This window comes from Phyllostomus hastatus, unplaced genomic scaffold (assembly GCF_019186645.2).
Source record: "Phyllostomus hastatus isolate PE091 unplaced genomic scaffold, TTU_PhHast_1.1 phas_scaffold_46, whole genome shotgun sequence".
NCBI classification, from domain to species: domain Eukaryota; kingdom Metazoa; phylum Chordata; class Mammalia; order Chiroptera; family Phyllostomidae; genus Phyllostomus; species Phyllostomus hastatus.
In genome coordinates this window covers 24,159,691-24,171,923 of record NW_025334032.1, presented here as the reverse complement: position 1 = coordinate 24,171,923, position 12,233 = coordinate 24,159,691, and the positions used below count along the sequence as shown (strand labels likewise).

The 12,233-nt window shown below is 39.6% G+C and overlaps 1 protein-coding gene across 6 annotated transcripts in view; it reads right to left on the bottom strand.

The window, feature by feature from the left end:
- Window positions 1-12,233, bottom strand: part of NSD3 (nuclear receptor binding SET domain protein 3) — a 112,500-nt gene that overhangs the window by 64,117 nt on the left and 36,150 nt on the right. For all 6 annotated transcript variants that reach the window (XM_045821670.1, XM_045821669.1, XM_045821672.1 and 3 more), the window contains 2 exons: window positions 3,871-3,942; window positions 3,042-3,204 (listed from right to left, as the gene is read on the bottom strand). In XM_045821670.1, coding sequence (XP_045677626.1) covers window positions 3,042-3,204; window positions 3,871-3,942 — 235 coding nt within the window. The remainder of the gene's footprint in view (window positions 1-3,041; window positions 3,205-3,870; window positions 3,943-12,233) is intronic.

Below are 12,233 nucleotides of genomic sequence, written 5' to 3'. Positions count from 1 at the left end.
GGGGAGAAAATCATGGGACAACTGTTACAGCATAATCAATAAAATGTATTTTTAAAAAACTGAACTGCAATAAAAAGAAATGAAGTGGGTGAAAGAACCCAGACACAAAAGGCCACATAGTATATGATTCCATTTACCTAAAATGTCCAAAAAAGGGCCAGTCTATAAAGACAGAAAGTGCTTAGGGCTGCAGGACAAGGGGAGGAGGGGAAGTGACGAGATACGAGTTGACGAAAATGTTCTAAAATTAGACTGTGGCGATGGCCACACAACTCTGTTAATGTGCTCAAATCACTGAACTGTACACTTTAAAATAGTGGTTTACAGTATGTAAATCATATCTCAAGAAAGCTGTTATTTTAAAAACTACTGCAGAAAAAGAGAAATTTTGAAATAGAATACACATTTTTCTTTTAGATCTAAAGTCTCAGGTTTATGGTTGCCTCAATAATACAAACAAAATCAGTTTTTCCTACACTTGGATATTGCCTAGGGGGTACCAGATTAGATTAATTCATAAAACTAAATTTAAAGATTTCCTTTGAAATACAGAAGAGACATAAATTGTACTTTCATGGGTTCCCATTAAAAGAAAAGGTGAAATTAGGTTTTAATAAAGTAATTAAATGTGAAGGTCTTTATATAACCTCAAAAGGAGGCTTTTCTAAGAGAACTGGAGAGTCACAAACCTCACATGATGTAAGAACTGAGCATGCTCTGGAGACATAGACATAGAACTGTTTTATTTAAGAAGATTTGGCCCTCTTGGGAAATCCTTGTCCCTTTTTTCTCCCATTCATAGAGTCACAGACTGTAAACCTTCAGAGATTGCTAGTCCAACACCCTTATTACATAAATGAAGGAACTAGGACTTGCCTCCAAATCTCTGCAAATAATGACTAGGTAAACTCAATTTCTTCTCCTTTGATATACAGCAGTGCTTAAGAGTGGAGGTTATGCAATAAGATTTGAGATTCTATTTACTTATCTGAAACATAAGAATAACAATAGTACCTACTTCATAATGTTGCTAAGAGGGCTGCATAAGAAAATATATGAGTAGTCTGGCTGGTGTGGCTCAGGGGACTGAGCACCAGCATATGGCCCGAAAGGTCACTGGCTCAGTTTCTGGTCAGGGCTCATGCTTGGGTTGCGGGTTAGGTCCCTGGTTGGGGGCACACAAGAGGCAACCATTTGATGTTTCTCTCTCACAGTGATGTTTCCCTCCCTTTCTTTCTCCCTCCTTCCCTCTCTCTCTAAAAATAAATAAAATCCTTACAAATTTTAAGAAAATATGTAAGAGAAGTGTTTAACACAGTGTGCCTTGTAGAGAAGTAGACATTTAACTTTTCTTGGTGGGGGGCGAGGGCAAGTATACCAATTTTGGCCCAGGCTGGAGAGCAGTGGCTGTTCACAAGTGTGATCCCACTACTGATCAACACGGGAGTTTGGACCTCGCCCATTTCTGACCTGAGCTGGGTCGCCCCTCCTTAGGTAACCTGGCGTTACATCACTCCCAGGTCACCACATCGGTACTGAACTTGGTGTGGGCACTGGGTCTGTCTGCACAGTGCACTGCAGCCCAGAACTCCTGGGTTCAAGTGATCCACCTGCATCAGGCTCTTGGGTAGCTGGGACTATGAGCACCTCTCACCTCGTCGGCTACCCCACCCTTTAATTAGCACGTTATGATGACAAGATGATCACCTCCTGTACCAGGGCACTTTCCTGGCTGTTTAGCACCAAGGTTACAGATATGGCTGATCCTGTCACTTATGCAGACACTTCTTCTTCTTCTCAGAACAGTGAACAAGGACCAAGATACAAAGTTTAGAGAGAGAGAGAGAGAAAAAAAGTGCAAAGTTGTCACAGATAATAAGGAACTCAAACATGTAACAAGAATGAGTTTTCAAAGCAAATACCCAGAAGTAAGTTCCAAACTCAAACCTTCTGCTGGCTACTAAGCAAGTCCATTCTAAATGCCAGAATCTCAGGAATCTAATCTACATGTTTTGATCAAATCCAGGAAAAGGAGTGGAGGAAAAAAAAATCCCGCAAAATTTATCAGTATGAAAAGCTAAAAGGTACTTGTCTGGCTAAAAAATACTCACAGGAGTCAGTGAAGAAATTATTAATGTTCAAAATAACTTGGCCCGAATGCTTATTAAGCACATCCATCTTATTACTTATCCATCCGCTTTCTTTTGGAATTCATATGAGAGGTCAGATTAAGGTCTTTTTACAAAAGGAGTGTGAAAGAAATTACAAAACAAATGCAGGGTGTTTAAGGAAAAATAAAGACTACATCAGTTGTAGTGGATCTCTGCTAGTTAAGCTGTTCAAATAATTTCACTGGTTATTACAACTAATATAAATATGCATATTTTGTCAGATTATATGAGGGGGAACCCCCCCAAAACAGAATTATTTTCTTGAGGGCGGGCCACTTGCAGTACAGGCTTCCCTCACGAGGTGTGTGTTCTAGGAACCCCTCCATACCAGTGTTCGTTGGAGCCGTTGTGAGAGGCTGCGTTCGGCTTCAGTGAATTTCTTCTGAAGACTCAACGCATTTACCCACTCACGATGGGTGATTTACAAGCACACTAGCCCACACCTCACTGAATCTTCAGCAGTTTTTGACCAAAAACAGCAAGATCTCCATGCCCCAGCCTCCCTATTCATCCGATCTTGCCCCAGAGCTACGTTTTTTGTTTCCCCAGATGCAGTAAGTTTTGCTGATGTGGAAGAGGTGAAACAAAAAACAGCAGAAGCACTAAAAGCCATCAAAATCTATGAGAGCAAAAACTGTTCTGAACAGTGGAAAAGTCTCGATAAGTGTATTACATCAAATGATGAGTACTTTGAAGGTGACTGAAGTTTAAACATGTAAGAATTTGTGTTTAAATACACAACTTTTAACAAATTCCTCTTTTTGGGTCCCCCCTCATATGTCATGTATATTCTTATATTCATATACAATATTTCAGATTCATTTTTTTCTTCCCATCTTTTACTTAATGTTTATTTATACCTTTTCTTACCTCTTGTGTTAATTTTGGTATGAACCTCGAGCTGTGGATCACTTGAAACCATACAAGGCCACCAAGGATAGGTTCCCACCTTAGACCAAACAAGATCGCCAACCTGGAACTTAACACCAGCAGACACTTCCGTGGTTGGAACAGAAGGTAATATCGGCTGAACCTGCAAGGAAAAGGTCATGAAACTTCATCAGCAGAGAAATTTTGAAGAAACTATGTACAAAGTACATTTAACATTCTATCCATGTAAACTTTATCTTTAATCACACTTTTCTCTGATAACTACTATGCATAACTAGAAAAAGGGAAGAGAGGAGAAAAATAAGAAGCCCAACTCCAAATATTAAGAATAGAATTGATGGGTTCTATTGAGAAATTATTGATAAGGTATCTTGAAAATTCACAAAATCTATTTAAAAAATTTTTTAAGACAGCGGGGGAAGAGAGGAAGAAAGAGAGGGAGAGAAACACAGATGTGAGAGGGAAACACGGACCGGCTGCTTCTCGCACACGCCCCAACAGCAGACCCAGGCCCAACCACGCCCTAACGTGGGGCAGAACTGACGAGCTTCTGTTTTGCATGCCCAACCAACTGAGCCACACTGGTCAGGGCTCACATGATCTATTAAAAGGTGGTTCTAGTTTTAAAAAGGAGAAGGACTCGCTGAAAATATCTTCCTTTTAAACCAGTTCTAAGATTTCTTTCAGTATAACTTCTGAAATAAAGATGTAGGAAACTGTAATGTGTGTTAAATGTGTTCACATCAACATTCTGTTTTCACCTTCTTATGCCATATTTGATCAGAGAGCATTCAACAACGCAACTCACCAGGGTTTCCTCTTTTAGTACTGGATCTTCTCTTGGCTTTTCGGAAACAGGGTCAACCCTCTCATTTGGTCTCTAGATGAAAAGGTATAGGTAACAAGGATATAAAATGGCAAACCAAAGAACAGTGACATACACCGAAAGAATCAAAGAAAACTAAATAGCGAAAAGAATAAAGGACACTTACTGTTAACTGGATAATATAAGGAGTAAGAATACAGCGTATGCAGTACTTAATGCTGGGTCTCAACAGCCCTCTACACCATACCTCTATCTCCCATTTCTTATTTCATTACTTTTAAAACTTAATTTCTTAATTTGTTGAGTTTGGTTTCACTAAAACCTATCAGAGTGCAGAAAAATGGGCACGTTGAGACTGTTAGTAGGATGTAACTTGGAGTCCTTCTGGAGAGCAATTTGGCAAAATGTATGAAAAGTCTTAAATATTCAGACCCTGACCCAGCAAATTCAGTTCTAAAAACGTGTACTGAAAAAGCATTGAGAGGTATATATGTACAAAGATATGCACACCAGTGCTAACTGTAAGAGCAAGTATTAAAAAGAGTCTAGATGTTCAAAATGTAGAATTTATTAAATTATAGTATAACTAGACAGTAAAAATACAAAAAATTTAATGACATGAGAAAATAATATATTGTTACTTAAAAAGAGCAAATTGCAAAGCCGGGTGTATAGTATGAGTCCAATCTTGGGAAAATAGTTTTTTTTTTATGTGCACAGAAAAAAAGACTACCAGAATACTACCATGTGATGCACTGAGGTTTTTGTTTTTGTTTTTAGAGCTCTCACTCGCTTTTAGAGAGAGGGGAAGGGAGGGAGAAAGACAGGGAGAAAAACATCGATGTGAGAGAGAAACACTGATCAGTTGCTTGTACACACCCAGACTGAGAACTGAACCCATGGCCTAGGCATGTGCCCTGACCAGAGATCAACCGGTGACCCACTGCTTTGAGGGATGATGCCCAACCAACTGAGCCACGCAGGTCAGGGTGGAATAAGTTATTTTTTGGTGTGCTTTTCTGTATTTGTCAAGTAATTTATAATAAACATTATGTTACTTTTCTAATCATAAACCCTGCAAATCTGTTATTTAAAAGTTAATTTCTACAACCCTTTGGGCAAGCCATTTGGAAGTATCTATCAAAATTCAAAATATGTACAATCTTCAATCTATTATTTAATTTTAAAAACCTATCCTACAGAAATACAAAAAATAAAATCTAAGCAGAGGGATGGAAACTACAGCAGTGTATCATGTCAGTAATCTACGTCTTTCAACATCTTCGTACTTTTTACCTGATACATTGTATACCAAATTGGTAACAGTAGTTATCTTTGGGAAACAAGATTAGGAAAACAATGAAGGAAGATCTATACTTTTATATCATTTGCATGTTCTATAAAAAGTAAATTACTTTTGTAACCTAAAAGATTTAAAATTTTTTTCTCGCTTGTCAAAGAACAAAATTTAATTTAGATGGCTTAGAAAGAGGATATATCCATCAAATTAGGTCTCAACTCCACTAAAAAAAAATGGTTAATTTTAGAAGCTACTTAAAACTCTCATTCACTTAATTAAAGACATTTAAAACATTATTGTAAAAACAAAATTTTATTAAATACAAGAAATTGTAGCCGTGGCTGGTGTCGCTCAGTGGATTGAGAATAAGCCTGTAAAGCAAAAGGTCGCTGGTTCAATTCCCAGTCAGGGTACATGCCTGGGACTTGGGCCAGGTCCCCAGTTGGGGGATGTGTGAGAGGCAACTGATGGATGTCACTTGCACATTGATGTTTCTTTCCCTCTCTTTCTCCCTCCCTTCCCCTCTCTCTAAAAATAAATACATAAAATCGGGAGAGCAGGGACAGAGCGGGGAAGGGGAGAGCCATGGGGGAAAATGGGGACAAGTGTAATTGAACAACAATAAAAAAGATTACAAAGTAAATAAATATATAAATAAAATCTTTTTTTAAAAAGGAAAATTGTAAAAAGGTTTCTAACTGTTAGGAAATGATAAGCCAGACTAATATTATATCCCAAACCCCAAGTATCAATCATTCATTCAATAGTGCCTGCAGCCTTCTAGGCTCTGTTCTAGAAGTTAGGTATACAACAGTGAAACAAACAGATGTGATCCTTGACCTCAAAGAACTGTACAGTTGGGTAGGATAGGCAGACATTAAAGACACACAAACACATACTAATAAATGTATATGTATAAAGAAAAAGTAATGTGTGGGTGTAGGGGGCATTACTGGGGAGTTGGTGTGGGTGTTATATCTTTAGATACAGAGCTCAGGAAAGGCCTCTCTGAGAAAGTAAATTATAATCTGAAAATCAAAGGAAGAGGAGTCAGTCTAGAAGAAAGCGGGCAGAAGAACATTTCAAAAAGAAGCAGCATGTGTGAGATCCCGGAAGTTAAAAAAAAAAAAAAGGTAGAGATTTCAAGAAGGCTAATACAACCAACTTATCATCCCCAAAGAGGAGAGAGGTCACGAGACAACAGTGGAGAGGCAGGTTATCTCATGAGGGCCTTGAAAGCCAAGTTCAAGCGTTTTCTCTCAAGAGCTGTGAAAAACCACTGAAGAGGATCACGTAGAGAAGTAACATGAACATGACCATTTTTTTTTAGAATATCATGTTAGCAATTATGTGGAGAATATTTTGGAAGGCAACATGAGAGAAAGCAGAATGTTTAATAGGAGGTTAATGAAAATATTGGAAATGGCCCAGGTGAAAGAAGGTACTAGCAACTTACTGATGGGCACAAAATTAGCTGTCAGATGCATCTGTTGGTGGTACCATAAACATCTAATCTAATAGGACACACTCGCTGAGGAAAAAAATATCTATGCTCAGAAGAAAAAAAATCCCCCCCCCATCATTAGTGTAATAAAGCAGTTTAGAATACTATTCACATTTGCATAGACCCATTAGGGAGCTTCACTTCAGTCTACGAATACTGCTTAGGCCTTCACCTCAGCTTCACTCTTAAGCCTTCACTCTTAGGCCTTCATTCTTAAGCTACATCAGGAAGACAGGGCCACTTGAGGAGGCAAATATGTAGCCAATAAACTGAGTCATCTTCTGCACATTCAATCCTCAGGTCTGGGTGTAAGGAATCTCTGTAACTCTTTTTAAAGAGGACAGACAAATAAGGAGTAACTAATCTTTGCCAAATAACAGAATCCTACTATTGTAAGAACTGGTCTGAACCCCATTAACTTTTTTCCCTTCCTAAAATAAAGACAAAATTTTCTTTAAAACTTTTTAATTAGTCAAACGTCTTATCACTTTTTGAATTTTTGTTTTGTTCCAAATTGCTTGCATTTTCTTCAGGCTGGCTTGAAACACTGTTAAAATCACTTTCCTAGAACTGAATTTTTTTTACAATCATTTTAAAAGGAAACAAATGTCAAGAGTGAGAAAGAGATCCAAGATTTATTCTGGCTTTTAAGACTACATAACTAACAGAAGAAAAAAGAAGTTAAATAAGGATGCTGCAAGAAAAGAAAGGAAATATACACTGTAAAATGTGCTGATGTATGGGCAAAAATAAAATTATCTAGGAGGCATTTAGAGATCTCTGAAGAGCTCCAAAGAAACATTAAGAGGATAAACCAAGAAATAGCATAGTATCACAAACACCCATTAAAAAGGAAAGAGGCTTCCGGCCCAGATGGAGGCGTAGGTAGATACGCTTCACTTCCTCCCACAACCAAAACAAGGACAACCACCAATTTAAAGACGAAAAACAATCAAAACTGCCAGAAAAGCAAACTGTACAAAAGTCCGACAACCAAGGAGTTAAAGATGAAATATTCACCCAGACCAGTAGGAGGGGTGAAGAGGATGCCCAGCAAAGCAGCAGCTGGAGGACCCAGCGGTCCCACATTTGCACGTGGAGAGCTGGGAGGAACAACTGGGGAGCGAGACTGATTGCACAAGCCAGGGAGGGTTCCAGCAGGGGGGACAGAGCCTCAAAACCTCTCACTGAAAAAACATGTGGGGGTTGCAGCAGTGAGAGAAACTGCCAATCTCTCAGGAGAGTTAGTTGGAGGGGTCCATGGAGTCCTAGAGTGTACACAAGCCCATGCACCTGGGAATCAGTACTAGAAAGGCCCAATTTGCTGTGGGCAGCAGTGAAAGTGCTGAAAGAGGGGCAGAGCCAAACAAGGGGCACTGTTCCCCTTCAGACCACTCCCCCATATATACAGCCCCACAGCAAAGTGACGTGGGTTACCCTGCCCTGGCAAATACCTAAGGCTCCGCCCCTCATGATGTAACAGGTGCGCTGAGACAAAGAATTATGGTCCAAATGAAAGAACAGATCAAAGCTCCAGAAAAACAACTAAGCAACGAAGAGATGGCCAACCTATCAGATACAGGGTTCAAAACACTGGTAATCAGGATGCTCACAGAAATGACTGAATATCGATGCAAAATAAAGGAAGAAGTGAAGGCTATACAAAGTAAAATAAAGAAAAATATACAGGGAACCAATAGTGAAGGGAAGGAAACAGACTCAAGTCAATGATTTGGAAGAAGGAAGAAATAAACATTCAACCACAACAGAATGAAGAAACAAGAATTCAAAAAAAATGAGGAGAGGAGCTTAGGAACCTCCAGCAAAACTTTAAATGTTCCAACATCTGAATTATAGGGGAGCCAGAAGGAGAAGAGGAAGAGCAAGAAATTGAAAACTTATTTGAAAACATAATGAAGGAGAACTCCCCCAATCTGGCAAAGGTAACAGACTTCCAGGAAGTCCAGGAAGCTCAGAGAGTCCCAAAGAACTTGGATCCAAGAAGGAATACACCAAGACACGTCATAATTAAATTACCCAAGATGAAAGATAAGGAGAGAATTTTAAAAGTTGCAAAAGAAAAGGCGACAGTTACCTATAAAGGAGTTCCCATAAGACTATCAGCTGATTTCTCAAAAGAAACCTTACAGGCAAGAAGGGACTGGAAAGAAGTATTCCAAATCATGAAAGGCAAGGACCTACATCCAAGGACCTCTATCCAGCAAAGCTATCATTTAGAATGGAAGGGCAGATAAAGTGCTTCCCAGATAAGGTCAAGTTAAAGGAGTTCATCATCACCAAGCCCTTATTATAGGAAATGTTAAAGGAACTTATCTAAGAAAAAGGAGATCAAAACTATGAACAGCAAATGACAACAAACTCACAACTATTAGCAACTAAACCTAAAAATATAAAAACACAAACAAACTAAGCAAACAACTAGAACAGGAACAGAATCACAGAAATGGAGATCACATGGAGGATTATCAGTGGGGCGGGGGAGAATGGAGGAAAAGGTACAGGAAATAAGAAGCATAATTGGTAGGCACAAAATAGACAGGGAGGTTAAGTATAAGAAATGGAGAAGCCAAAGAACTTATATGCCTAAGCCATGGACATGAACTAATGCGGGGGGAATGGCAGAATGAGGAGGGTGCAGGACAAAGGGGGATAAAGGGGGGAATAAAAATGGGACAACTGTAATAGCATAATCAATAAAATATACCAAAAAAGTGAAAAAAGAAGAAGTTTTTAAGGCAAAATGGTCGACAGAAATCAAATGTTCAGGACTCAAGAAAAATAAGGAGTCAGAAAATGCGAACAGGTTAAATATTTCTGTGTACAAAATCCATTTTCCTTTAGTTGTTCAAAGGATAAACTTAAAAGAGATTAAAATCAAGTGAGGACATAAAAGAAAATAACTTTTGGGGTACTAATAGTGTTGCTTTAGGAGGAGAAAACATCAGAGAAAACCATCTCAATGAGTTAGTTTTCCTTAATGTTTAAGTCATCTTAATTTTAAATTTATAACTTTATATTTATATAGTACTTTTTAACATTTTAGTTGATTCCACATGGAAAGACCTATCTTCCAGGAAAGGATCACAGGAAGTTTCTTTCAAAAAAAAAATCTGCACAGAGGGTATATTTATTGATTTTAGAAAGAGGAAGGGAGGAGAGGGAGAGAGGTAAGAGAGAGGGCAACATCACTGTGACAGAGAAACACTGGTCAGTTGCCTCCCACACTCGCCCCCACTGGGCATCCAACTTGAAACCTAGGTGCATGTACCCTAACCAGGAATCCAAACCTCAACCTTCTGGCGTACAGGGACAAGGCTGACTGAGCCTGAGCAACTGACTGAGCAACCCAGCCAGGGCAAAAATCACAGGAAGTTTCTTAAATAGGGGGAAAAAATGTTAAGAGACCAGCTGAAATAAAATTACATTACCCTAAATACTCCTCTATAAAAAATTTAGTCTAGTACTTTTACTTAAACTCAAGCGATTTATTGGTATGAATAACATGCAGTAAATCTGGCAGAATTCCAAACCCTTAATAATTTTCAAAACATTAAGCAAAATCATATTTTCTAAAAGAACCAAAAACTTATGTCAACATTTAATGTGAAAAGAAAAATTTAAGGGCAAAATAAATTCTCCATTTTTTTCACTTTGAGTAACTGCTTAAGTTTATAATCTTAAAAACTAAAACATGTGTACAAAAGAACATTTTGCATGTGAACAGGTTCTAGCTAGAGAACCAAATATAACCTCTAACTTAGTGCTATTGGGGATGAACCAGCTATATAGCTTTTTATAAGTGAAAATGGCAAGCTAAGAGTTAACGAGGCCAGCCTTAGTGGATAAGCCCAGAGGTGCTGGTGGAAGACCAATGTTTGAACAGGGCCTTCAATCACATGCCTGAGGCATTACACCTGCCAAGGAGGAGGAAATGCAGAAACACTTCCACATGTTTCTAATTTGGGGGGAAGAAACACGGCTAAAGCAACTTTAAAAAATATATAATTTCAGTAGTGACCTCAGGTCTCCTGCTGCCTAGGTGTTCAGACACATTTTCATTGTTGACAAGATACACTTAGGCTGTTCCAAAGAACAGCCACTTTTTAGGAGGCCAAACAGCTCAACATTGGGAGCAAATGCTTGTAAAACAAATACTAAGAAAAAGTGAAATCTTTAAGTGACATTTTGTTTGCTCCAAAAGAACCTATGAACATACATATAAATCAGCTTAAGGACAAACATTCCAAACTTTCTCTCCAGGCACACAGTTCTCATTTCACCTCCCTAAGGTACTGGGGTGGAGAACTGTCCAGTGTTGTCAGCACTCTTTAGTCGGGCTTCATGTCCACTTCTGAGTCCTTTGTAATGCTAACCACACCAAGGGCTTGGACCCCTAGTGACAACCAGAAAGCACAAAGGTGTCAAAAAACCTAAACATTAAAAAAACACACACACAACTGTCCTGAAGGAAGCAAAACAGATACTGTTCTAGTTAAGGAAATGCCATTAAAAAAAATCTAAGCTTACAAAACATTGATTTGTGCACATCACTAGCCATCTGTACAGCTCTGCAAAAAGCATGGCACTAAAACATGCAAAAGCCTTGGGAGCTCTAGCTTTAAAGTTCTGTTTTCAGAATAAAGTACAACTTTTTAGGAAGGGGAGACTTCTGGCCAAGATGGAGGTGTAGGTAGACACACTGTGCCTCCTTGCACAACCAAGATAGTGACAACAACAATTTAGAAACAGAGTAACAACCAGAACTGACAGAAAATTGAACTGTATTGAAGTCAGACAACCAAAGAGTTAAAATAGACATGTTCATCCAGACCGGTAGGAGGGGCGGAGTCGGGCAGCCGGGCGGAGAGGGGTCTCGCTGCACAAAGTGCATTGGGACCGGGCACGTAAGACCTCAGCAGGCAGATCCTGGGCGAGCAAGCAGTGGCTGGCAAATCCTGGCTGAGGGGTGGCAACCGGTAGACCCAGTGAGGCGGCAATAGTGAGGCAAAACACTGCGCACAACCCAGGATCCCAGCGCAGGTAAATAGAGCCTTGGGGCACTGATTGAAAACACCTGTGGGGGTTGAGGTGCAGGGAGAGACTCCCAGCCTCACAGGAGAGGTCGTTGGAAAGACCCACGGGGTATACAAGCCCACTCACATAGGAATTGGCACCAGAAGGGCCCAGTTTGCTTGGGGGAAACTGCAGAAGGGACTGAAATCAGCAGAGAATGGAGCAAGCGCCATTGTTCTCTCTTGGACCCCGTCCCCGTCCCCACATACAGCGTCACAACCCAGAGACTGGGTTGCCCTGCCCTGGTGAACACCCAAGGCTCCGCCCCTCATACATAACAGGCTCGACCAGAGGGGGGGGGGGCGATGGCTCAAACAGAAGAACAAATGAAAGCCCCAGAACCAGTACTTTTAAGTGACTAAGAGATATCCAATCTATCAGAAGCACAGTTCAAAACACTGGTGATCAGGATGCTCACAGAATTGGTTGATTTTGGTCGCAAATTAG